Source organism: Aquarana catesbeiana, linkage group LG11 (genome assembly GCF_042186555.1).
Source record: "Aquarana catesbeiana isolate 2022-GZ linkage group LG11, ASM4218655v1, whole genome shotgun sequence".
Classification (NCBI taxonomy): Eukaryota; Metazoa; Chordata; class Amphibia; order Anura; family Ranidae; genus Aquarana; species Aquarana catesbeiana.
The window spans coordinates 282,816,596-282,844,335 of NC_133334.1; the positions used below are offsets into that span (position 1 = coordinate 282,816,596).

The 27,740-nt window shown below is 45.3% G+C and overlaps 1 protein-coding gene across 1 annotated transcript in view; it reads left to right on the forward strand.

Annotated features, from left to right (window-relative positions):
• The window catches only part of LOC141112864 (mitochondrial inner membrane m-AAA protease component AFG3L1-like), a 32,399-nt gene extending 18,809 nt beyond the window's left edge, over positions 1 to 13,590 (forward strand). The window contains 8 exon segments of the mRNA XM_073605966.1: positions 1,119 to 1,226; positions 3,076 to 3,201; positions 3,290 to 3,331; positions 3,334 to 3,399; positions 5,777 to 5,892; positions 6,593 to 6,793; positions 8,537 to 8,731; positions 11,778 to 13,590. Of these exon segments, the coding sequence (XP_073462067.1) occupies positions 1,119 to 1,226; positions 3,076 to 3,201; positions 3,290 to 3,331; positions 3,334 to 3,399; positions 5,777 to 5,892; positions 6,593 to 6,793; positions 8,537 to 8,731; positions 11,778 to 11,981 (1,058 nt within the window). The 3' untranslated portion in view covers positions 11,982 to 13,590.
• Positions 13,591 to 27,740: the final 14,150 nt, after the last annotated feature.

Here is a 27,740-nt window from a genome sequence, read left to right on the forward strand (position 1 = left end):
GCGTGTTCTCATTGGATCCTTCCGGCTGTTATGTGATCAGACTTCTATCCTCACCACCAATGATGGGATACCTGTGAGTGTGCAGAGACTGGATGTTACCTGGTTTTTATACAAGAATGATTTTACTCCTATGACTATGTAATAAACGTTACGGATTTTCTTGGAAGCGACTTCTACGTTATCATTTGTCATCTGCATGGACACCCCATTTGCCAGTGCGCAGCATACAGGCTTTGTTTTGACCATTTCCATCCCTCCAGTGGATTGCTAGCAGCGTGGTACTGTGGGGTCACGTAGACATTGGATTTCACGCCTTTGGGCCTGTTGTGGCATTTTTGGTTTGTAGTCCCTGCTGGAAGCCAGTCCAATGATCCAGAGTCCCTTTTCCTTCCAAGGGAGGATTGCCAGTTGTAGTGAAAATTCTCCAAAGCTGTCAGGATATGTGAACGCCACATAATTCTGTGCTGCCAGCAGGGGGCAGGAAAGAGCCATACCTGACACTGGCAGCCATGTTTTTAATGACCTTTTCTGCTCTGCAGGTATCCTATTAATTGCTGGAAAAGACTAAAACCCTCATTTAGGTAACTGCAAGAAAATAATCAATTTACAGGAGCCGGAAAAGCTTTGCAGAAAATAAATTTGAGATTCTGTGTTAATTCTTTCAGAACAAAACAAACAAATCCTTTAAGAAAGAACATTTCTGTGTTATAATTTGGTGCCACAAAGAAAATCAGTCCTAGGACTTGCCCACACAGTGCACATGGCTGCTTTATTGATCCATAACACTTGACTCAAAAAGAATTTGTTTTGATCATCAACATGGCCCTTTACTCCAACTGACTCCTACATTAAAGTGTATGGGTGGGCAAAATGTAAAAAAAAAAAGCTTCTGCAATGCTTGTACTTGTAGGGACAGCTCTGGGTTGAAGGTAAGTATTGCATTACTTTTTTTTTTTTTTTTTTAACCTGCTGAGGGATAAAATTGCAAAAATGCCCAGTTAGGTGGGTGTTAACACAGTCATCTGTCTATTAAATACATTGGAGGGTAAAAGAAAGCGACATGGTCTGCCTGTACAAAGCTTCTTGCGATCGTATCTTCTGTTTGTTTGCCCCGATAGGTTTCAGTTCTGATACCAATGTGGTGGTCTTGGCGGGTACAAATAGACCGGACACCCTGGATCCAGCTCTGATGAGACCGGGAAGATTTGATCGCCAGATTTACATAGGTAAGACTGCTATATGACTGCCTTCAGGGGAAGCTCAAATCAGCCAAATACGGTATTTATCGGCGTATAATTCTTTAACCTCCCTGGCGGTATGATTCTTTCGGATTTTAGGTGCTGAAAGCGGTACAATTATTTTGCATGAAAATTTGGCGTTTTATATTGTAGGTCTGTAATTCTTAACAATAACACACTTAAATCTGTCCAATCAAGAGTCTAGTAGATATCCCGGGTATGATAAACTTTGAAACACAAAAACATAAATTATAATATAATAAATAAAAATAAATAATTAAAAAAAAATAATAATAAAATACATTTCCCCACGATTCACTATCGCTCAATTCTGCAAGTGTTCTAATTTATTATCACTGTTTTCTAGCTGGTCTAAAGCCACTTTTGATGTAAAGGGACACTTTTTGGTTGCTATGGACAATCTCCAGTTTCCAGGCAGAAAGAACAGTATATATAACATAAAACTGCATGCAGGGCATGGGACAAAGCACTTAGGGACAAAAGGGATGTGAAATCATTTCATACAGTACTGTAATCTGTAAGATTACAGTACTGTATGTGTTATGATTTTTACAATTTTTTGAATTTGCCGCCAGGCTCCGCCCCCGTGCGACGCTCGCAGGGAACGGAGCCTGGCAAGGTGAGGCTTCGGAGGAGGACGGAGCCCGCAGACACAGCGGGGGACATCGCAGGATCCCGGGGACAAGGTAAGTAAAGCCACACCAGGATCCTGCGATGTAATCCTGAGTGTGGCTCGGGGTTACCGCTAATAGGACTGAAATTTTAACCCCGAGCCACACTCGGGAAAACCGTCAGGGAGGCTACGAGGGAAGTTTCAGGGAAAAAAACTTTCCACAGACCCCCTTTACATTACGCAGCCCCCCCCCGCACAGTATACAGCCCCTTTCACTCCCAGGAGACTGGGCAGCACTGCCAGCATACTCTATGATCACTGCCAGCCCCTTCTCATACATTTCTCCTCCTGTGTCACTGTCATTGTAAATTGAAGCCCCTAAATACTCGCGCTACAGAGTGCTGCTGCTGCGTCCATTGACAGACAGCAGGACTCGGCCCCTCCCCCCGAGTCACTGGATTTGATTGACAGCAGTAGGAGCCAATGGCTCCTGCTGCTATCAATGTATCCAATGAGGACCCGAGACAGTGGCTGGAGCTGTTGTGCTCATCCCCTTTGCTGAAACGATTGGGCTCGGGTAAGAGAAAGGGGGGGCTCTGGGGGGCAGCTGCAGCACAAAAGGTTTTTCACACGGGCGCCTCCGTGCCACGGATTCCACTTGCTCAGCGGGGGGGGGGGGGTCGCGCTGCTGAGCAGATGGATAACAGGTCCGTGTCTGCTCACTGTGCAGAGAGGACATGGCCTCTAAGGACGGCCTGTCCGTTTTCATCCAATGGGGCCCACCAGACGGATGGGAAAACAGGACCACCATTGGTCTGGATTTTGCGGGCAAGATCGAATCGGATGGTGGCGGCTATGTGTCCGCTCAATAGAGGAGACTGCAAGGTCCGATCAGGTCTACCTGATCGGAAAGCCCATCTGAAAGGACCTTAAGCTGGGGGCAGGTACACAAGTCACATAATCAGGGCACAGCTTGGGGTCGAAGGTGAGTATTGCAGCAAAATCCTTCCTTATTTTTTTATTTAGATTTAATGTGCTAGTAGTTTTTTCTTGCTATTTAGGCCTGGACTTTTGTTTTTATTGTGTAGGGAAAGAAGCTAGTGGCATACAGAAGCCCCATTTATACATGGTTGCAAGCTCCCGATAAATATTTATGAATACACTTTATTGATGAATATTTTTTTTTTTCTTTCTCTCCTTTAGGCCCCCCTGATATAAAAGGCCGCGCCTCTATTTTTAAGGTTCATCTTCGTCCTCTGAAGCTGCCCGAGAACTTTGACAAGGATGCCTTGGCCCGGAAGTTGGCAGCCCTGACTCCTGGTTTCACAGGTGAGATTGACTGTCCATAAGGTGATCGTAGTGTTGCGAACGATCTCTTTGTTTTTTTTGAACCATGACGTTCTCTTCTTTATTTTAGGTGCCGATATTGCCAACGTGTGTAACGAGGCCGCCCTTATCGCAGCCGGCACCTGGGTGAGTTTGTCCAGGCGAAGAACTTTGAGCAGGCCATTGAACGTGTGGTTGGAGGTGAGAATTCGGTGAAATATCAGTATATTACTTTGTAAAGTTGTCTGGTATCTTTTACTTGTATGCCACTTGTTTGAAGTTGTGCTTTGTGAAAGAAGTGCGGTCAGGGAAGGCATGTTCCAAAGGACGAGGCTGTAAGCGTTACCCATTCATATTCTAAGTTGGCAGGTTCTCCAAGCTGGAAAACATGGAAGTGTTCTCTCTCTCTCTCTCTCTGACTGGAGGATCTGATACTTCCTGAGTGTTCCAGTCTCTTGTGGGGCCTCTTCCCAGCAGGATGTTCCTGGAACGGTTCCAGCAGCAGGGCCCCCAGGGGCGTCTGTGTATTAAGTCCAGACCAGCTCAGCTGGCTACTCCTGATTCAGAGGAGCGGTGGCTCTGTTGCAGAGTGTCGCCTATTTTACTAACCTGTCACATGGGGTGCACAAGCAACACTGCACTATGTTTTTACCTCTTCACATGTATTACTTCACACGCTAGCCATAGTTCAGTTTCTTCACAACCTAAAGTGTTACTAAACCCACAACAGTAAAATCAGTCTGTATATGCAGTAAAGCATGCTTGTTATACTCACTGTGGAACCTAAGGGGTTAATCGTAAGTGTAGTGTAAAAAGGCTGTTTGATCCTGTCTTCTCTAATCCTCCCCTTCTTCCACAGTCCCTCCTAATAGAACAGAGCTCTAGGAGGCACTCTGCACATGCTCAGTTTGGTGTATGTTGCTAGAGAGTTTTTATTTTTAATATTTTGGGAGGGTGCATGTGATCAGCACGGAGCCAATCAGCACTGTCCAGACAGAGGGTCAGGGGTCCTGCAGCCTCATAGGACAGTCAGAGGGGAATGAAAACTCCTCCTACAAGCTTTAACCAGACACTGATAGAAGTCACAAGATTGCCATATACTGCTGATGAGAAAAGGTATTTAGCAGTTTATATTTACTAAATTAATTGTATTTTCATCTTCTGTGTACTGTAGGAGAGCAGATGTAGTGAATGCAGGCTCCTGGGGAGATCAGATATAGTGAGTGCAGGCTCCTGGGAGAGCAGATATAGTGAGTGCAGGCTCCTGGGGAGAGCAGATATAGTGACTGCAGGCTCCTGAGGAGATCAGGTATAGTGAATGCAGAGTCCTGGGGAGAGCAGATATAGTGAGTGCAGGCTCCTGGGGAGATCAGATATAGTGAGTGCAGGCTCCTGGGGAGATCAGATATAGTGATTGCAGGCTCCTGGGGAGACTAGATATAGTGACTGCAGGCTCCTGGGGAGATCAGATATAGTGAGTGCAGGCTCTGAGGAGAGCAGATATAGTGAGTGCAGGCTCCTGGGGAGATCAGATATAGTGAGTGCAGGCTCCTGGGAGATCAGATATAGTGAGTGCAGGCTCCTGGGGAGATCAGATATAGTTGAGTGCAGGCTCCTGAGGAGATCAGATATAGTGAGTGCAGGCTCCTGGGGAGATCAGATATAGTGAGTGCAGGCTCCTGGGGAGATCAGATATAGTGAGTGCAGGCTCCTGGGGAGATCAGATATAGTGAGTGCAGGCTCCTGGGGAGAGTAGATATAGTGAGTGCAGGCTCCTGGGTTTAGTAACGTTTTAATAGCAATGTAAAAGGTATTTGATTTCTTAAAGTAACATTAAAGCTTTTTTTTTATTAAATTATCAAACATGGTCTACTTACCTGCGCTCTGTAATGGTATTGCACAGAGCAGCCCCGATCCTCCTTTTTCTGGAGTGCCCCGCCGCAACTCCAGGCTCCTCCTCTTCTGCAAGTGCCCCCATAGAAAGCCACTTTTGGTGGGGGCACCCATGCAGGCTTGTTGCCGAGGTGCCCTGTCTCCGTCTATTGACACACAGTGGGGGGCTTGCCCCCCCCCCCCCCCCCCCCCCCCCCTGCTTGCTTGTCACAACATTTGATTGTCCCGCTGCTATCAATCTGCCCAGTGAGGAGGGAGACCTTGTTGGGAGCCACTACTTTTGTGCACGTCTTTGGATCAGATCTGGCTCAGGTAAGAATCGAGGGGGGTGGGGGGGTTGCTGGGGGGGATTCTGCATCACAGAAAGTTTTTCACCTAAATGCATAGAATGCATTAAAGCGAAAAAACGTAAGGCTTTAGAGACACTTTGAAGTGGTTCTGAGGGTACAAGGTTTTTTTTTTTTTTTTGTTTTTTTTTTCTACCTTCGTGCATTCTATGGTGAGAATCCTTCTGTGATGCAGAATCCGGCTTGCTATTGGGGCACACAGTGGTGGGGAGGAGCCCAAAAAAGAGGATCAGGGCTGCTGTATGCAAAACCATTACACAGAGCAGGTAAGTAGAACATATTTGTTGTTTGCGTTTTAGAATCGCGTCCATTCTCTTACATTGGCCTTCTGTTTTCAGGATTGGAAAAGAAGACTCAGGTCCTTCAGCCTGATGAGAAGCGCACAGTGGCTTATCATGAAGCTGGTCACGCTGTGGTTGGTTGGTTTTTGGAACATGCGGATCCTTTACTAAAGGTAATGCAGATAATTTCTCTTGTCTGTCATCCGTACCTCCTATGTTCTGGTTTTCACCATTCATAGTCAGCTAATTAACTTCTAAAATCCAGATCAGAAAGTGATCTTCCCTGCATCACCACATGTTCTGCCTATATCACCATTCATATCCTTCTCACCCAACACCACCCGTGTTCACCTGACATTCAGATATTAGTATTTGTGAGACCTGTTTCTCGATTGGCCAAAGCGTCAGGCGATCCTATTGGATGCCTAGCGCTTTGGCGGAAGAAGAGACACACATGGCGGAGGAAGCTGGAGGAGCGGACACCCGAGCCACCACAGTCCAGGAGAGGACGCCACAGCCCCGCGGGTAAGTGCCAGGGGGGGGGGGGGGGGGGTTCAGTGCCTTGCCAGGCCGCCACTGCCTCATATTATACTGGTACTATAAGAAAGGATAATAAATGTTTGTCCATAAAAATGTATTGGGGCATGTGGCCAGAGCTCATGGATGCCCATTGTATTGTAGATGGCTTTTATTATTGCATGGTCTTCCCATCTGCTCAGTGATAGGAGGAAATAACTGTCTGAAGCTGCGATGGTTTTATGTGAATTGGCGTTTATTGTACTTATTTTTCTAAGGGGCAGTTTTGCTCTCTCAGTTCCTCTTTGTTGGGATATCATTCTCATGTCTTCACTCTGGTGTGATTTTTCTGTCTAGGTGTCCATCATTCCTCGTGGTAAAGGCCTCGGCTATGCCCAGTACCTTCCCAAGGAGCAGTACCTGTATACCAAAGAGCAGTTATTTGACCGAATGTGCATGATGCTGGGGGGCCGGGTGGCAGAACAGATCTTCTTTGGGCGCATCACAACTGGGGCGCAGGACGACCTGAGGAAGGTGACGCATACCGCGTATGCACAGGTGAGGAGGCGAAGACAGCTGTGAGGAAATGTTATACTTTGTATCGGTGTTAGACGGAGGCACACATAGCACGCTGGGTGGTACCTGGTGAGTAGCGATGGGCTTCGGGCGTGTTCGGATCGAACCCACCAGGAGGCCGGCACTGCACACCGCCAATCATAGGCAGCGTGTATATGTGCAGCTGCGGCCCGAGAAATGCCTCATTGCCTATTATTGGTGGTGTGCAGTGACGGCTTCCTGGCGGGTTCGATCCGAAGACAAATGAGCCCATCATTACTGGTGAGGATCACTAATTATAGGAGTACTTATTGGAGGCCGTAGTACAGGCTACCCGATGGTTCATCCCCAAATGTATGTATAACTCCCTCACTCCTCTGTTTGCATTCTTTCTGAGTGAATCTTTCAGTTTCCGGATATTCTCACTCCTAATTTTAGCATGTGCTCAAATGAAAGTGATTATTTCAAGTGTATGTAAACTCCAACAATAAACTTCTCTTATTTTCTCATTTTTGTTCTGTTAAATATACTATTGAAAGTGTTTTGTTAAATATGTACAATAAGTGCAAAAAATAACTTGACCCTGCCATAAACCTTGTAAGCTGAACACTTCCACTGTTCTTTGCCACATTAAAAAATAAAGTGCGGGATTCAAAGAAAAAAAAAAACGTATTTTATGTAGAGGCAGCATACATCTAATGCTGCATCTGTCTCTGCTGCCTCTATTACACCACGAACTGAGCGATCAAAGACTGCTGATCGCTGAGTTCTTGAGGATTAGAGAGCCTGTGACAGTCAGTCTATGACTCTCTGCTCTGCCTCCCCAAGTACTCACTGGACCACCAGGCTGTGGAGGGGGCAGGAACAGCTGGCTCGGGCTCTGAGCAGCATGCTGAGAGGTTGAGCCAGCTGCTGGTCCATGGATCTGGGCAATTCCCAACGTTGTCGGGATCCCTGCAGAACCTGGACTGGCACTCTGACTTCAGCCCCCTTTCGGCTGATTCCCTATCACAGGAGTGCAGAACTAAGATTACTCCTATGACCTATAGGACAAGTATAGCCAAAAGAGCTTTGGCCGTTCTTCTTTCATTTCAGTTACATTGTTACCAGCTATCTCTGGAGAATACGAATCTACCCACCTCCCCCATGTTTTATAGAAGAGAGGGGTTGTTCTGTAGCCCTAACCTAGGGTGACAATGCTGCTCCTCCATAGGTCTAGTACAGCGAGTGAGCATTGTCACCCTAGGGCAAGACTAAAGAACGACCCCTCTCTGCTCTATAACATGGAGATGGTATCAGTGTAATTGAAATGATATGAGAAGTACTGCAATACTGCCTTAGGGTGACAGTGCTGCTCCTCCATAGGTACAGTATAGTACAGCGAGTGAGCATTGTCACCCTGGGCAGGACTGCAGAATGACCCCTCTCTTCGCTATAATATTGGGGGGGGGGGGGGGTTGTGTTCTCCACAGATAGATGTATCAATGTAAAAATTAAATGATAGGAGAAGTACTCCAATACTGCCTTAGGGTGACAACGCTGCTCCTCCATAGGTACAGTACAGTGAGGGCGTGTCGTCACTCTAAACCAGGAACTGTGTTACTAACAGGATCACCAGGTAAGGATAAAAGGGGGAAAAAAGTGAAAAATAAATAAATGTAATGCAATCACTGCCTCTAAGGACTAGTAAGCAGGAATCTGTTGTATGTTAGGACGGGTGTCACCAACACTTCTCCTCCTTTTCAGATTGTAACGTTTGGCATGAGCAAGAAGCTGGGTCAAGTGTCCTTCGATATCCCTCGCCAGGGGGAGGTATTGGCAGATAAGCCGTATAGTGAAGCTACAGCAGAGCTTATTGACCAAGAAGCCAGAGACCTGATCAGTGCCGCCTATGACAGAACCATGGAGCTGCTGACACGCTGCAAGGATCAGGTGGAGAAGGTAACACTTTCCGCTCCTTTACTCTCTCTTTGAAGTAGCCCTGAACTTACAGAACATTTTAGAAATGTAAGCTGTGCAGAATCAATACCCTGAACAGTTTGCCTGTGTCTCGAATTCTTCCTGGAAAATAGCAGTGCACCTCCTGACACTTGGCTGCTGCCTAGACGCCTCATAGCTGTGTATCTGCAGGTGTGAGATCATCAAAGGCACTGCTGTCTCTGACTGCTAGTCTTATGTGGTTTGTGCTCCTCATTGTCCCCCTAGCTGGGGAGGAAGCTGTACCTGAGGCCCCCCAGAGCAGAAAATTGTGTGGAGTAAATGAATAAATCTGATTGGCTTTGCAGGACCAGCAGGTTTATGTGAGGTGGAAAGGGCTAGGAGAGCAGCACAGGCAGATGGTACTTGTCTTGATGAAGAACTATAGTGGCCTGATAGATGCTTCAGCTTGGACCCCTTTCACACTGACAGACTGATCGGATCCCACTTGTCAGATTTTCAGGCAGACCCTCCATAGCTCTCTATGGAGTGGCAGATGTCAGCGGAGATCCGCCAGAATCTGATCCGGGCCGCTAAAAACTGACGGATGGAGAAACCTTCCCCATTTGTCTGGTGGATCAGATGACAGTTGGAGGGGAACGGACTAGCAGTCCATTTCCCTCCATAGAGAAGAACGGGCTGTGTCCGTGTCTGCTCTGCATAATGAAGCAGACGGGGATCAGATCCCTCACTGAGCAGGCGAAGGGCCTCATATGTATAAGAGAGCTCACTTACCTGCAAAAGGATTTGTATTACTGTTGATACAATTCAGAATTTTGCACAGCCCGGAGGAAGACATCACTTTTTCTGTTACAGAATGTAAATGGAATGCAGTAGTGTCTTCTTCCCACCCCCGGTTATCTTACTGTGACTCTGTTCTCTCCTACTATCAGCATGTTCCATGTCACATTTGCATGCAGCTCTCTTAAGGGAGAAGCGCAGGAATAAAAAAGAAAACACAGACCTATATGGCTGCAGCATTGATTCCCTGCCGGCTCTAGACCTGAGAACGAGCGGTCACATGATCACTGACCACTCACTTCTGGGGTCCCCGCTGAGCAGTGACTATCAGCGCTATCTACTCTGCCCCTCCAGCTTTCACTGGAGTGCTGGGCTGTGGAGGGGTGGAAGCGCTTGCCTTGGGCTCCCAGCAGAGTACTGAGAGGCTGAGCCAGCTACTGATGAGGCATCTGGGAGGGTCCTGACTAGAGCTGCAGGATTTTTTTGCTTAGAAGATAGATCACGATTCTCGCGGCGTAACATCTTTCACATTAAAACAAAAAAAAAATTGGGATAACTTTACTGTTTCATTTTTTTTTTTTAATTCATTGAAGTGTATTTTTCCCCAAAAATTGCATTTGAAAGGCCGCTGGGCAAATACAGTGTGACATAAAATATTGCAGCAAATGCCATTTTATTCCCCAGGGTCTCTGCTAAAATATATATAATGTTGGAGGTTCCAAGTAATTTTCTAGCAAAAAATATTGATTTTAACTTAAGAAAGAAGTGTCAGAAAAGATTTAGACTTTTAAGTGGTTAAACTTCCTGCATTTACAGGTTGTTGAAAACTTGCCAGACTGCCCAGATTATTTTTTTACACAGAAGTTCTATTCCTTTCTAAGAAGGAAGCTTAGTTACAATGTTTCAAGTTAAAGACTTGGCAGACTGCCCGATGCTTTCTTTTGACAGCTGAGTGAGTGGATAAAGTCTCTCCACTTGTTATTTGAAAGAATCGGCAAAATCTGCAGGAGAGATCATCAGAGGGTGTGAATTCCTTGCTCCTCCGGTCCCCCGACAGTCCATTCATAGCTGAGCATTGTAAACTGTGTTTATAATGCTTCAGTTTATGAATGGAGAGGAGCCTCTGTCTCCTCTCCATTCATGTTCAGTGCAGAATATTAATTATATTCCAATCCTCTATATTTGTTTATCACTATTTCTATTGGTTATATGTAAGGAAATAAGCAAAATCTGAATAATCAAATAGATTCCATATCAAATAAAATTCATGAAGTGAAGACCGTTCATCACAAGATCCCATCCACCTTCCAGCGAATGTGAAGTCCCAGAAAGCATAAAGATTTCTTCACAAAAACTGCTCTTCACTCAATCACCACAGTGCCCCTCACCCCACCTCATGGGTGTCCTCAACTGGACCCCACTATGCGAAGGATATATAGGGACACTGCTCCACTTGTTCACCAGCTTCTATCCTTAACACCTTTTCATATGAAAACCAAGAAGAAAGCACAATAGTGCAGATCGCTTATCAAGTTTTATTAAAAATCACAAAAAACACACACGGTATTAGAAGGAAAAAGACAGCACATCTTGTATCTCATGTATGACATCCGAGGCTCCACCCAGCGTGTTGACGTCACCGCCCAGCTGACGTGTTGCGCCCTTTGGCTTTCTCAAAACCTTTGAGAAAGCCGATTAGACTCAACACGTCAGGCAGAGACATCACGTTGGGCGGAGCTTGGGACGCCATACATGAGATACGAGATGTGCTGTCTTTTTACTTCTAATATATATCTCATGTATGACATCCAAATATTTATTATTACATTTTCATTTTTTGTGGTAGTGCTGCATTATATAAAGATTATAAATTATTTTTTGTATTCACTGTAACACAGATGGGTGTATGGATTTAAGTGTTAGCGGCTTCCTTTTTTCATATAGTATATATATTTTCTCTTGAACTGAACACTATTGATATTTTTATATTTGATCACTATTGAGGTTTGAGACCCCGAATATTTGGATAGTTAGACGAGTGAGGGAGGTTTTTCAAGCAATAAAAATATTGATGGAACTTAAAAGAATAAAGCGTAAGGTGGCATAGAGAGTAGAGAGGGAAACTGAGAAAGAAAGAGAGGGGGGAGACCTTAGATGGCCAAGATAGAAAGGAAGAGGGTGAGAGTCGGATTATTTGGTGTATTTTCTGTGTCTGGAGCTCAGCTTATTGATGTACGGCTCGGTTACCTCTGTCCTTTGTCACACACAGGTTGGGAAGGTGTTGCTGGAGAAGGAAGTCCTGGAGAAATCAGACATGATCGAGCTGCTGGGCCCCCGGCCTTTCGCTGAGAAGTCCTCCTATGAAGACTTTGTAGAGGGGACGGGCAGTTTTGAGGAAGACACCTCCTTACCGCAGGGTCTGAAAGACTGGAATCGGGAGAAGACAGACAAAGATGAGGAGAAGACGCCATAGAATGGAGCTTTTCCAGATAGGGACCTTTGGGAACGATCTTCTCATGTAATGAGGCAGATTCTCAGGGAGGACAACCAAACCATGGGCCAAACCTCTTTCATTGTGTCTGTGATGAACTTTGCCAACAGTGCCTCAACTGGATCCAGGAAAAGGGGCTTTTCAATACTAGACATAACACAGGCCAAAGGACTGCGGCCTGGTGTGACATCCAACATGGAAGCTCCTCTTGGTGTGACATCCAACATGGAAGCTCCTCTTGGTGTGACATCCAACATGGAAGCTCCTCTTGGTGTGACATCCAACATGGAAGCTCCTCTTGGTGTGACATCCAACAGGGAAGCTCCTCTTGGTGTGACATCCAACATGGAAGCTCCTCTTGGTGTGACATCCAACATGGAAGCTCCTCTTGGTGTGACATCCAACATGGAAGCTCCTCTTGGTGTGACATCCAACATGGAAGCTCCTCTTGGTGTGACATCCAACAGGGAAGCTCCTCTTGGTGTGACATCCAACATGGAAGCTCCTCTTGGTGTGACATCCAACATGGAAGCTCCTCTTGGTGTGACATCCAACATGGAAGCTCCTCTTGGTGTGACATCCAACAGGGAAGCTCCTCTTGGTGTGACATCCAACAGGGAAGCTCCTCTTGGTGTGACATACAACGTGGAAGCTCCTCCTGGTGCCACATCCAACGTGGAAGCTCCACCTAAGTATTTATATCCACTGATGAGCGCTTAGTAATGAGATCTCATTTGATACTTCTAGAATACTAGATCACATCTCAGTGGAAGAACTGCATTGCACCTGGTAACCAATCAGATTTCATCTGTCATATTTTGGCAGATGAAAGGGGGGGGGGTTATGACTCTGGTTGCTTTAGATTCCTAGTTCTTTCTTTCCATACTTTAATAAATTAGGATTTTGTGCTCTATATACCAGGTTTCAGCACATCTCCAGATGTCTATGCATCTCTGCGTCAGGTTCACATAGGAGGGAGCTGGAGCAGCTCCTCCTCTCTGATCATGTTACTGAAACTCGCCAATGATGGATATTTATAATAAGAAATGCGTAAAGCTGATCTCCAGGCAATTGGGTAAATTCACAGATGAAATACAAATCAATGAGCTGCTCTAAAGGGGAACTAAACCCATTCATTTAACTGTTTTGCAAAATGGTTACATTCCCATGAATGATAACTGTCACAGTTGCTTGTGCTCTTGTTGCATCTAAAAAAAAATATATATATAACTACAGAGCTGGAATAATGATGTCTTTACATTTGCCTGGAGTTCAGCTTGAAGTTCGGAAAAACTGAACATATTTATTACGGAGTGAAAATTTACTGAATGCCTTTCCAGGTCAGAAGTTTTCATGTAAATATTGGATCAACTTTTTTTTTTTTTTTTTAAGGATTTTTCTGTCGATCGAACTTGTGAACTCACAAAAACCTGTGTCCCGAAATACTTGATGAAAATCACTGGTCTGTTTGTCGCCACATGTTTCTATTGGATGCTGCTACATAAATGGGTTGTGACCTTCTTCTATTTGATGCTATTATTGGGGGAGGGGCTGGGTTTCACTCATTATTAAAATTTTGGTTTATCCTAAAGGTTTGTCTCCGTTCAAGTTTCGTTTCAGTTCAAAGTCAACATTTGCTGTTTAAAAGAGAAGTACGGGATTGAAAAAAAATCCATAACACGAACCTAGGTGGATGCAACATCTGGTCCCCCGCCACTTCAAAGATTGAGAATTGAGCGTTCAAAGACCGCTGATCGCTCAGTTCTCTGTTCGCTCTGAGCAGAGAGTGGTGACTGTTAGTCTCCTTCTCTCTGCTCCAGTGCTCACTGGAGTTCCAGGCTGTGGAGGGGGCGGGAGCGGCTTGCTCAGTCTCCAAGTGGCTCGCTATGAGGCTCCGATGGCTGCTGGTCCAGGCATCTGGGTGGATCCCGACACTTTCAGAGTCTGGGCCAGCTCCCTGATGTCTAGAACAGTGTTTCTCAACTCCAGTCCTCAAGGCGCCCCAACAGGTCATGTTTTCAGGCTCTCCATTATTTTGCACAAGTGACTTGATCAGTTTCACTGCCTTAGTAATTACCACAGCCGTTTCATCTGAGGGAAATCCTGAAAACATGACCTGTTGGGGCTCCTTGAGGACTGGAGTTGAGAAACACTGGTCTAGAACAATGCAGACAACTGCCTTAATGAAATTACCTTCACATCGGAGATCCTCCCATCACCTCATAGTCCCCCTGAGGTCCCTACGTCACATCAGAGCTCCCCCCCCCTATACATGAGACCCTCCCCCCCCTATACATGAGACCCTCCCCCCCCTATACATGAGACCTCCCCATCACCTCATAGTCCCCCTGAGGTCCCTACGTCACATCAGAGCTCCCCCCACTATACATGAGACCCTCCCCCCCCTATACATGAGACCCTCCCCCCCCATACATGAGACCCTCCCCCCCTATACATGAGACCCTCCCCCCCCTATACATGAGACCCTCCCCCCCCCTATACATGAGACCCTCCCCCCCCCTATACATGAGACCCTCCCCCCTATACATGAGACCTCCCCATCACCTCATAGTCCCCCTGAGGTCCCTACGTCACATCAGAGCTCCCCCCACTATACATGAGACCCCCCCCCCTATACATGAGACCCTCCCCCCCTATACATGAGACCTCCCCATCACCTCATAGTCCCCCTGAGGTCCCTACGTCACATCAGAGCTCCCCCCCCTATACATGAGACCTCCCCATCACCTCATAATCCCCCTGAGGTCCCTATGTCACATCAGAGCCTGAACTATACATGAAACCCCCCCTATACATGAGACCTCCCCATCACCTCAGAGTACCCCCTTGGCAGAGTCATAGTTAGTCAGGCTGAAAAAAGACACAAGTCCATCCAGTTCAACTATAAAAAAAAAAAAAAGTCCTTCCATCATAGTTACATAGTAGGCGAAGTTGAAAAAAGACCCAAGTCCAACCTATGTGTGTGATTATATGTCAGTATTACATTGTATATCCCTGTATGTTGTGGTCGTTCTGGTGATTATCTAATAGTTTCTTGAAGCTATCAATGCTCCCCGCTGAGACCACCGCCTGTGAAAGGGAATTCCACATCCTTGCCGCTCTTACAGTAAAGAACCCTCTACATAGTTTAAGGTTAAACCTCTTTTCTTCTAATTTTAATGAGTGGCCACAAGTCTTGTTAAATCACATCAGACGCCCCCCTATACATGAGATATCCCCATCACTGCAGAGTCCTTCAATCACATCACAGTCCCCCTCCCAACAAAGAGTCCTCTTATTATATCAGAGCCCCCCCAATCACAAAGTCCCCTCTTCACACCAGAGCTTTACCTTTTTTTACCTGCAGCAAAGGGCAGCAAGTGGAGTAGGTCTAAAGGAGAGGGGCTTCTGTCCTCTCCTGAATGCTGGGGGTGGTCATGCATGTTGCCTGCCCTGGACCAGCGTTATCCATTGTTATGGTGCGAGTGGGCTGGCTGCTAACACCAAGGGATAACGCTTGAACACTTTAAAGTGTTACTAAACCCAGGAGCCTGCAGTCACTATATCTGATCTCCCCAGGAGCCTGCACTCACTATATCTGATCTCCCCAGGAGCCTGCACTCACTATATCTGATCTCCCCAGGAGCCTGCAGTCACTATATCTGATCTCCCCAGGAGCCTGCAGTCACTATATCTCATCTCCCCAGGAGCCTGCACTCACTATATCTGGTCTCTCCAGGAGCCTGCAGTCACTATATCTGCTCTCCCCAGGAGCCTGCACTCACTATATCTGATCTCCCCAGGAGCCTGCACTCACTAGATCTGATCTCCCCAGGAGCCTGCACTCACTATATCTGATCTCCCCAGGAGCCTGCACTCACTAGATCTGATCTCCCCAGGAGCCTGCACTCACTATATCTGATCTCCCCAGGAGCCTGCACTCACTAGATCTGATCTCCCCAGGAGCCTGCACTCACTATATCTGCTCTCCCCAGGAGCCTGCACTCACTATATCTGCTCTCCCCAGGAGCCTGCGCTCACTATATCTGATCTCCCCAGGAGCCTGCATTCACTATATCTGCTCTCCCCAGGAGCCTGCACTCACTATATCTGATCTCCCCAGGAGCCTGCACTCACTATATCTGCTCTCCCCAGGAGCCTGCACTCACTAGATCTGCTCCCCTCAGGAGCCTGCACTCACTATATCTGCTCTCCCACAGTACACAGAACGTGGAAATGCAATTTATTTGGAAATATAAGCTGCTAAATATTTTTTTTTCATCAGCAGTATATAGCAGTCTTGTGATTTCTATCAGTGTCTGGCCTGGCTGGTTAAATCTTGTAGGAGGAGTTTTCCGACTGTCCTATTAGACTGCAGGACAACTGATCCTCTGGAAAGTGCTGATTGGCCCTGTGCTGATCACATGCACCTTCCCAAAAAAAAAAACTCTAGCAATACACACCAAACTGAGCATGTGCAGCCTGACTCCATAGACTCTGTGTTATCAGGAAATTATCAGGGGACAGTGGAAGAAGGGGAGGATCAGAGGAGACAGGATCAAACAGCCTTTTTACACAATGCAGAGGATTAACACCTTAAGTTCCACAGTGAGTATAACAAGCATGCAATGCTGCATAGACAGACTCATTTTACTGTTGAGGGTTTAGTAGCACTTTAACCACTTGCCGACCGTGCTATAGCAAAATGACAGCTACAGCATGGCCTGACAGTTCTGGTAGGGCGTCCTATGACGTCCTACTGTGATCACGCTTGCTGCAGCACACTCTGATCCGGGTAAAGAGCCAATCAGCTGATCACGATGTAAACACACTTTCTGGTTATCAGCATTCCTTTCCTCACACTCACAATGTGAGGAGAGCCGTTAACCGGCAAGTGTGACGGGACATCTGCACTGATAATTACGGCGCTGATCATCACTATCCTGATCATTAGAGCAGCTCCAACAGTGGCCACCAGTGCTGCAAATTAGTGCCACCTATCGGTTCCGCTTCATCAGTGCCAGTCAGTGCCTCCTCAGCGGTGCCCATCAGTGCTGCTCATTACTGCCAGTCAGTACCTCCTCATCAGAGCCCATCAGTGCCGCCTCATCGGTGCCAGTCAGTGCCTCCTCAACGGTGCCCATCAGTGCTGCTCATCAGTGCCAGTCAGTACCTCTGCATCAGAGCCCATCAGTGCCTCCTCATCGGTGCCCATCAGTGCTGCTCATCAGTGCCAGTCAGTGCCTCCTCATCAGTGCCAGTCAGTACCTCCTCCACAGTGCCCGTCAGTGCCGCCTCATCAGTGCCATTCAGTGCGTGTCAGTGCCTCCTCATCAGTGCCAGTCAGTACCTCCTCAACAGTGCCCGTCAGTACCTCCTCAACAGTGCCCGTCAGTGCCGCCTCATCAGTGCCGCCTCATCGGTGCCCATCAGTGCTGCTCATCACTGCCAGTAAGTGCCTCCTCATCAGTGCCAGTCAGTACCTAGCGCAAATGGATAAAAACTTTATAATAAAAGCCGATCCACAGACCAACTGCATAGAGGTGGCAGCGGGTGACATCCGCAGAACAAGCTCCGCCCCCCATACGCGGCGTTATGTCCTGATTGGACTTCGTCAGCAAGGGGTCACCCCTGGTCTGTGGATCGGCTTTTATTGTAAAGTTTTTATCCATTTGCGCTAGCTAGCGCTGCTATTTTATACTTATATTTTGTGACCATTAAACGGAGTACACTTAGAGTGTTCCCTTTGCCTTTTTTGGAGCGCTGCACACTATCATTTCATCTGCTTCTGGAGGCTATTTGGGGGTTCCCCCTGCTTGATTGGATTTCCTTGCTGGACAGGAGTTCCACTCACTGGGATTGAGGACCAATCAAACCTGGGAGGTTTGCAACATCCCTGAGGGGGATACATGCGCTTTTGACCTTCTGTGGCAGGGAGGTCCACCATTTCTGGTAATCGTATTTGGGCTTATTTGGTGAAGGATACTGTCACTGCACATCAGAAGGACGTCTTTCCCCCTATTTTCACACGAGGGATCCTGACATTCCTTTTGTCGGGTGATTGGAACTTCCATCTTCATTGGACTTTTCTATTTTCTTTATTTAGTTTTTTGTGCTGCACTTACCTCGATTTTATTGTATTTTTACTAGGTATTATGTGATTGCCTATAGTGTTCAGCTTGAAGTTTTTATGTTTATCTCATTGTGTTTGCACTGATTGTCCTTTTGGTTTCAATATTGTCACCTGACAAATCGCACAAACAAAACTGTAGGATGCCGATTTCCCAAAAGCAGTCCTGCAATTTTGTCAGGGGTCCATACCCCCCCCCCCCCAACAGGAATATTACACCCATACTCCCCCCAACAGGAATATTACACCCATACTCCCCCCAACAGGAATATTACACCCATACTCCCCCCCCCAGCAGGAATATTACACCCATACTCCCCCCAGCAGGAATATTACACCCATACCCCCCCAGCAGGAATATTACACCCATACTCCCCCCAACAGGAATATTACACCCATACTCCCCCCAACAGGAATATTACACCCATACTCCCCCCAGCAGGAATATTACACCCATACTCCCCCAGCAGGAATATTATACCCATACTCCCCCCCCCCCCCCCAGCAGGAATATTACACCCATACAGGGCCGGACTGGCCTACCGTGATACCGGAGGATTTCCCGGTAGGCCGCCTTCCCTGGGGCCACTTTGAGTTGTGGCTGCAGTGCTCCCCTCTCTCCTGCATGTCATGGAGCTGGCTGGGTCTGTGTTCGGCGGCGGCGCTGTAACACGGTCCCACCCCCCTAGACTGGCTCGTGTGATAGCTTCCTGGCTATGTCCTGGTCGGAGATCACTATGAACCTACCATAGGGGCCTATTGACATGAAATGTTCCCCACATGTCGGTAACAACCTATGAAATCCATACATACAAAGACACTCCCATACAGAGATATTGTGCTGCACAGTTGCTCGGCACTCCCATAAGAGATATTTTGAGACACAGTTGCTCGGCACTCCCATACAGATATATTGTGCTGCACAGTTGCTCGGCACTCCCATAAGAGATATTTTGAGACACGGTTGCTCAGTACTCCCATACAGAGATGTTGGGCTGCACAGTTGCTCGGAACCCCCATACAGAGATATTGGGCTGTACAGTTGCTCGGCACTCCTATACAGAGATATTTTATTGCACAGTTGCTCAGCACTCCCATTAAGAAATATTGGGCTGCACAGTTGCTCGGCACTCCCATACAGAGATATTGGGCTGCACAGTTGCTCGGCACTCCCATACAGAAGTATTGTGCTGCACAGTTGTTTGGCACTCCCATAAAGAGATATTGTGATGCACAGTTGCTCAGCACTCCCATACAGAAGTATTGTGCTGCACAGTTGTTTGGCACTCCCATAAAGAGATATTGTGATGCACAGTTGCTCAGCACTCCCACACAAAAGTATTGTGATGCACAGTTGCTCAGCACTCCCACACAAAAGTATTGTGATGCACAGTTGCTCGGCACTCCCATACAGAGTTATTGTGATACATGGTTGCTCAGCACTTCCATACAGAAGTATTGTGCTGCACAGTTGCTCGGCACTCCCATACAGAAGTATTGGCTGCACAGTTGCTCGGGACTCCCATAGGGATATTTTACTGCACAGTTGCTCGGCATTCTTGTACAGAAGTATTGTGCTGCACAGTTGCTTGGCACTCCCATAGATATTGGGCTGCACAGTTGCTTGGCACTCCCATACAGAGATATTGGGCTGCACAGTTGCTTGGCACTCCCATACAGACATATTGGGCTGCACAGTTGCTTGGCACTCCCATACAGACATATTGGGCTGCACAGTTGCTCGGCAGTAAATGAGTCTCTAGTGAACCCCATGACTTAAAGCAGCACTCCAGCCCTCCCTTCAGTCTTGCACAGTTGTATTGGATCCTCTCCTGTCCTGAAATTGCTTATTGTCATTAGTACAGTGACAGTGCATATTTCTAGCACTGATAACTGTATTGGAGTCACTGGTCCCCAAAAAGTGTCACTTAGTGTCAGATTATCCGCCGCAATGTCACAGTCCTGCTAACAATCGTTGATCGCCGCCATTACTAGTAAGAAAAATAAAAAACAATAAAAATTCCATAAATCTCTCCCATAGTTTGTAGACACAACCGATCAATATACGATGATTGGCATTTTTAGAGGAAGAAATTTTATTTTTTACATTTTTTTATTGGATGTTTTATAGTAGAAAGTCAAAAATATTGTTTTTTTTTTTTCTAGATTTTTTGTGTTTATAGGCGATAAAATCCCAGCAATAGAAAGTTCTATTTGTGGGAAAAATGAGATGAATGATATTTGTGATCAGCGTCGCACGACCGCGCAATTGTCACTTATAGGGACGCCGTATCACAAAAAACGGCCTGGTCATGAAGGGGGGTAAATATTCCAGAGGTGAAGAGGTTAAACCCTAATGGTGGCGATAATCACTTTGATAAATGATCAATTTCTTTTCTGATCGATCTCCTCCAATAGGAATAATCGATTGATAGATATACACAGTGAGGGGAAAAGTATTCGATCGGCTGCTGATTTTGTGACAAAGAATCGATCGGTCTATACATTTTATTGGTCGGTTTATTATAAGAGTGAGAGAATAACAACAAAAATATCCAGATAAACACATTTCATAAAAGTTATAAATTGATTTTCATTTTAATGAGTGAAATAAGTATGTGAACCCTTCACATAACAAGACTTAGTAGTTGGTGGAGAAACCCTTGTTGGTGATCACAGAGGTCAGACGTTTCTTGGAGTTGGCCTCCAGGTTCGCTCACATCTCAGGAGGGATTTTGTCCTCTTTGCAGGGTTCCAGGCTGATGTTTGGTGACTCGAACCTTCAGCTCCCTCCACATGTTTTCTATGGGATTAAAGTGGAGCTCCACCCACTTTTACAACTCTTCACCATCCCTCACTAAACTGTGCACTGTAAACGAATTGGATATTTTTTAATTTTCTCAGCACCTCCTGTATATCTGCTGAATTCATTTTTCACTTCCTCTTCCCTGGCCGCGGCCCATCGCATCATTTCCTGTTTGCAATGCCTTCTGGGAAGGGGCGGCAACTTCCTCTGACACTGCCGTTGCTATGGAAACCTGACCTGAAACCTATTACACTGCTTGTGCTGCACTGAGCATGTGCGAGATCTGCAAGGATGAGATCCAGGAAGAAATACAGTCTGGCTTCAGATGCCCACACTTAAGATGGCCACGGCCTGCTGTAAGTTTAAAAAATAACAAACTACTGCTGTAAACTAACAAAACAGACCTTAGTTTACAGACTAACTTTACTAGAATACATTAAGCTTGTGTATTATAGGGGTATTTTTATTTAAAAAGTATAATTTCAGCCGGAACAGCACTTTAAGGTCTGGAGACTGGCTAGGCCACTCCAGGACCTTCATGTGCTTCTTCTTGAGCCACTCCTTTGTTGCCTTGGCCGTGTGTTTTGGGTCATTGTCATGCTGGAAGACCCATCCATGACCCATCTTCAATGCCCTGGCTGAGGGAAGGAGGTTCTCTCCCAAGATTTGATGGTACATGGCCCCGTCCATCGACCCTTTGATGTGGTGAAGTTCTCCTGTCCCCTTAGCAGAAAAACACCCCCAAAGCATAATGTCTCCACCTCCATGTATGACGGTGGGGGATGGTGTTCTTGGGGTCATAGGACCTCCATGTATGATGGTGGGGGATGGTGTTCTTGGGGTCATAGGACCTCCATGTATGACGGTGGGGGATGGTGTTCTTGGGGTCATAGGACCTCCATGTATGACGGTGGGGGATGGTGTTCTTGGGGTCATAGGACCTCCATGTATGACGGTGGGGGATGGTGTTCTTGGGGTCATAGGACCTCCATGTATGACGGTGGGGGATGGTGTTCTTGGGGTCATAGGACCTCCATGTATGACGGTGGGGGATGGTGTTCTTGGGGTCATAGGACCTCCATGTATGACGGTGGGGGATGGTGTTCTTGGGGTCATAGGACCTCCATGTATGACGGTGGGGGATGGTGTTCTTGGGGTCATAGGACCTCCATGTATGACGGTGGGGGATGGTGTTCTTGGGGTCATAGGACCTCAATGTATGACGGTGGGGGATGGTGTTCTTGGGGTCATAGGACGTCCATGTATGATGGTGGGGGATGGTGTTCTTGGGGTCATAGGACCTCCATGTATGATGGTGGGGAATGGTGTTCTTGAGGTCATAGGCAGCATTCCTCCTCCTCCAAACACGGCGAGTTGAGTTGATGCCAAAGAGCTCCATTTTGGTCTCCTCTGACCACAACACTTTCACCCAGTTCTCCTCTGAATCATTCGATGTTCATTAGTGATCTTCAGACGGACCTGTACATGTGATTTCCTGAGCAGGAGGACCTTGCGGGGGCTGCAGGATTTCAGTCGATCACGGTGTAGTGTGTTACCGATTGTTTTCTTGGTGACTATGGTCCCAGCTGAGATCATTAACAAGATTCTCCCATGTAGTTCTGGGCTGATTCCTCACCGTTCTCATGATCATTGAACCTCCACGAGGTGAGATCTTGTATGGAGCCCCAGACCAAGGGAGATCGATCGTTATTTTGTGTTTCCTCCATTTGTGAATAATTCCACCAACTGTTGTCACCCTCTCACCAAGCTGCTTGGCGATGGTCTTGTAGCCCATTCCAGCCTTGTGTAGGTCTACAATCTTCTCCCTGATGTCCTTGGACAGCTCTTTGGTCTTGGCCATGGTGGAGAGATTGGAATCTGATTGCTTCTGTGGACAGGTGTCTTTTATACAGGTAACAAGCTGATATTAGGAGTGCTCCCTTTAAGAGAGTTCTAATCTCAGCTCAATACTTGTATAGAAGACACCTGGGAGCCAGAAATCTTGCTGATTGATCGGGGATCAAATACTTATTTCACTCATTAAAATGCAAATCAGTTTATAACTTTTTTGAAATGTGTTTTTCTGGATATTTTTGTTGTTATTCTCTCACTGTTATAATAAATCAACCAATAAAATTATAGACCGATCGTTTTCTTTGTCAGCGGGCAAATCATCAGCCGATTAAATACTTTTTTCCCTCACTATATATGTGTGTATATGTACATAGCTCACATTATTATTGTTGTTCTTATACAGGATTTATGTGGCGCCAAAAGTTTGCGCAGCGCTTTACAACATGAGGGCAGACATTACACTTACAATACAATTCAATACAGGAGGGATCAGAGGGCCCTGATCCTCAGAGCTTACAATCTAGAAGGGAGGGTGAGGTGGAACAAAAGGTAATCACTGTGGGGGATGAGATGATGGAGAAAATGAAGATCCAGTAGTTAGGTGGGGGTGGGGTAGGCTTCTCTGAAGAGAAGGGTTTTCAGGGATCGTCTAAAAGATAATAGAGTAGGAGATAATCGAATGGATTGGGGTAGGGAGTTCCATAGGTTTGGAGAAGTCCTGGAGGCGGATATAGGAGGAGGTGATGAGGGAGCTAGAGAGCAGGAGGTCCTGGGAGGAACGGAGAGGGCGAGTAGGTTGGTATTTTGAGACTAGGTTAGTGATGTAGCTGGGGGCGAAATTGTGGATGGCTTTGTAGGTGGTTGTTTTTAGATTTTTGAATCTAATTCATTGGGTGAGCGGAAGCCAGTGGAGGGATTGGCAGAGAAGAGTAGCAGACACGGATCGATTGGTAAGGTGGATGAGTCTGGCAGCATTCATGATGGACTGAAGAGGTGATAGACTATGTAGAGGTAAGACAATGAGAAGGGAGTTGCAGTAGTCGAGGCGAGAGATGACCGGGGAGTGAATTAAGAGCTTTGTTGTGTCATTGGTTAGGAGGAGCGCAAGGTCTCTAACATCCACCAGCTCTGTGATGTCATCATGGAGGAGTGGAAGAGGACTCCAGTGACAACCTGTGAAGCTCTGGTGACCTCCATGTCCAAGAGGGTTAAGGCAGTGCTGGAAAATAATGGTGGCCACACAAAATATTGACACTTTGGGCCCAATTTGGAGATTTTCACTTAGGGGTGTACTGACTTTTGTTGCCAGCGGTTTAGACATTAATGGCTGTGTGTTGAGTTATTTTGAGGGGACAGTAAATTTACACTGTTATACAAGCTGTACACTCACTACTTTACATTGTAGACAAGTGTCATTTCTTCAGTGTTGTCACATGAAAAGATAGAAGAGAAGATTTACACAAATGTCACTGAGGGGTGTACTTACTTTTGTCACATACTGTATATATACTGTACACTCACCGGCCACTTTATTATTTCCCCCTTGCTAGTAGCGGGCCGGACCCCTTTATTAGATCCCCCATAGAAATCTGGGGTACGGTACCCCACACATCACGGGGTGCTTCATAAATCTCCCTATAAATCCTGTGCTGGACCGACACCAATTATTCCCATCACCATGACGATGATAAACGATTATTGATTGATTTCCAATATTTCATCATAGAATCCATTCAAACTATTTTGTTTTTTGACTTCCAAATACTCCCCCCTCCCCCTCCAGTGATCATTACACCCCCCCCTCCCCCCCAGTGATTATACAGACAGATGTAGCTTTCTTATAGGGGGTGTAATAAAGTGACATTTATTATATGGAGGGGTGATTGATTGTCAATAGAACTATCAGAGGTGTGTATGGTGAGGAATGGTCGGGTAATGGATATATACTATATACCAGAAAAAGGTGACCCCCCCTCCCCTCCCCCCTCCCAATCACTGATATATGATAGTAATTGTACCCTCCCCCCAGCAATGTAAATCAGAAATAGAAAGCTATAATATCCAATCCTCCAATCCAAAATTGATCAATAAATTAAATAACTCATCGTCGTTCATAACATATTTACCCCCCACTGATATATATCATTAATATTGGGGTAAAATATATATATTATTATTGGAGTGATCTATATATATATATTATTATTATTATTGGGGTGATCTATATATATATATATAGAGAGAGAGAGATCACCCCAATCATTTATATATATATATATATTATTGGGGTGATCTATATATACATCAGGAGTCCACTGCTGCCTGATGTCATCACTGGACTCCTCCCCCTCCTGCCTTATATGGACTTGTTTACTCCTTATATGCAAATGAAGCAGCTGGCTGGGGCTGCGTCGCCATGACAATAACTGACATGACTGCACTGGACCTCCTATGGGAAGGATTGTGTATGTGACGTTTCTATGGTAATATCTCCATCCCATAATAATATCATCCATTCCTTCCTGTCTAAAGACTTCATTCACAAGGCTGGAAGAGTCGGATATTGTGATCCTCCAATAAATTATTGGGGTGATCTATATATATATTATTATGATTATTGGAGTGATCTATATATATAATTATTATTGGGGTGATATTGATGAGATATTGGTTATTAATGTGCAATCATTGTGATTTGGGGGAGATAACTGATCAGTATGACTCCTCCCCCTCCCCTCCCCCATTAATAAAAAGCTTTTTTTGCTGCAGTGGACAAGAAATCCAAATAAAAAATAAAATAAAGAAATGTTCTCTTTGTGGGGTGCAGAGGTGACATTTGGGGGAAGGAAGGAATGGATGATATTATTATGGGATGGAAATATTACCATAGAAACGTCACATACACAATCAGACTGTGATAGAGATCGGAGGGAGAAGGAAGGAGTTTTGCTCATTATTTGATAATATAATAATGGGGATGATTTGGATAAAGAATATTTATCAGATACGGAATCTTCTGAACACCAACAAAGAAGGAAATGTATTTGTTATACTGGGAGTCTGGATCTTCCAGCACCTGAAATTCCCACCGAGCTTCGCTATTGGTTAGTGATATTTATATATATATATATATATATATATATATATATATATATATATAAAATGTGTGTGTGTGGGGGGAGGAGGTGACATGCGTTGTGATATATATATATATAATATACACACACATACATATATCACAATGCATGTCACCTCCCCCCCCCACACACATATATATAATATACACACACACTAGAGCTGCAACTAACGATTATTTTCATAATCGATTAGTTGGCTGATTATTGTTTAGATTAATCGATTAATGACCTTAAAAAGGAGTGATATATAATTTAGTTAATATGTAAAGTCTTATAAAAAAGGCCATTTATTCTGAAATCTCTCTATATAATGATAAATATAAAGAGGAGATCTCCGGGATACAAACGGAAGGAGACAACAGGAAGTGAGAGAAATCCTCCCAAAGTGACATCATCCCTGGGTATCACCAGAACTAGTGTCCCCATTGGAGGATTTCCCCTCTAATTCCTGTTCTGGTGACAACCCAAAATCTGGAATGTTTCTTTCACTTTTGTTGGTAAATAGAGAGAATGAAGCTCCCTAAAGGGGGCGCAGACAGCAATAAAAACCTGACAGGGGTTCTAATCCCTCTCCACTCCATCTAACACCAGCAATAAAAACATTTTCCTTTATTTATAATGTAACATATGGGGGAGAAATAAAAAAAATGATTTGGCAGTGAAAGTGGCAGTTAAAATGTGTGTGTGTAGGGGGAGGGGAGGGGGAGGGGTTACTTGGTTTAACAGTTAAAGGGTTGAAACAAATGAACAATATAGTTTGGTAGTTAAAGGGTTAAAAACTGAAAGAATGTGGCAGTTGAAGAGATTGAATCTTCCTAAAGGGGGCGCAGACAGCAATAAAAACCTGACAGGGGTTCTAATCCCTCTGCACTCCATCCAACACTAACAATAAACAAGTTTTCCTTTAGTGATAATTTTACATTTGGGCAAGAAATGTGAAAAACACATTTTGGTTTTGTCGGTAAAAGGGTTAAAAATGGGGGGAGGGGAAGGTATATAAAAAAGAAAAGAAGTTGGTTTGGCGCTGAAAGGGTTAAAAAAAAAAACTTACAAAAATCTGTTTTGAAAAAAAAATAGTTCATAGAAAGGGTTAAAAATGAAAAAAAAAAGATTTTGTAGTGCAAGGGTTAAAAACAAAAGGGGGAGGGGAATTGGTTTCATAAATGAAAAGGAAAACATTTGATTTGGCAGTGAAAGGGTTAAAAATGTAGAAATAATTGGTGTGTAATAATGATAAAATAAAAGAAAAGATTTGATGGAGGATTTCTAAGGCTCCATTCACAATGTTATCATCAGAATAGAGATCTTTATTTCAGCCATGGGACTGTAAGGGTTAAATCTCATTCACAATAACATGTTCTTCCTGGAGCCGTATATCCCTATTAGATCCGTATACTGATCCTACAGGCTGAATTCACAAAGCTCACAAATAAGGACGTGGCTCCTTTAAGAAAAATCGTCAGTTATTTTTCAAAAAAAAAAAAAAAAAGGTCACCTGACTGCACTCTGCGATCTGATTGGTCCCTTGATTCTCTGACTATGATGTCATAGGCTGAGTCTCTATATAGAAAGATGCAGGTCAGTGAGCTCTCAGAAGCTCAGAAATCACTGACCAGTGAACAGGTGCTTCTACTTATCTCTCCTGAGATATTTCTTGCGATTTTATTGGATTTGATTTTGTTCGATTCAATTTCATTGCGATTTCTATTGTCATACATTTAAAGCGAGTTTCTTTATTCCTAATAATGAACCGATTTAAATGTAATCAGCTTCTTTCTCTGAAAAACACCAAAGAGAAAGCCAGCAAAGGAGGG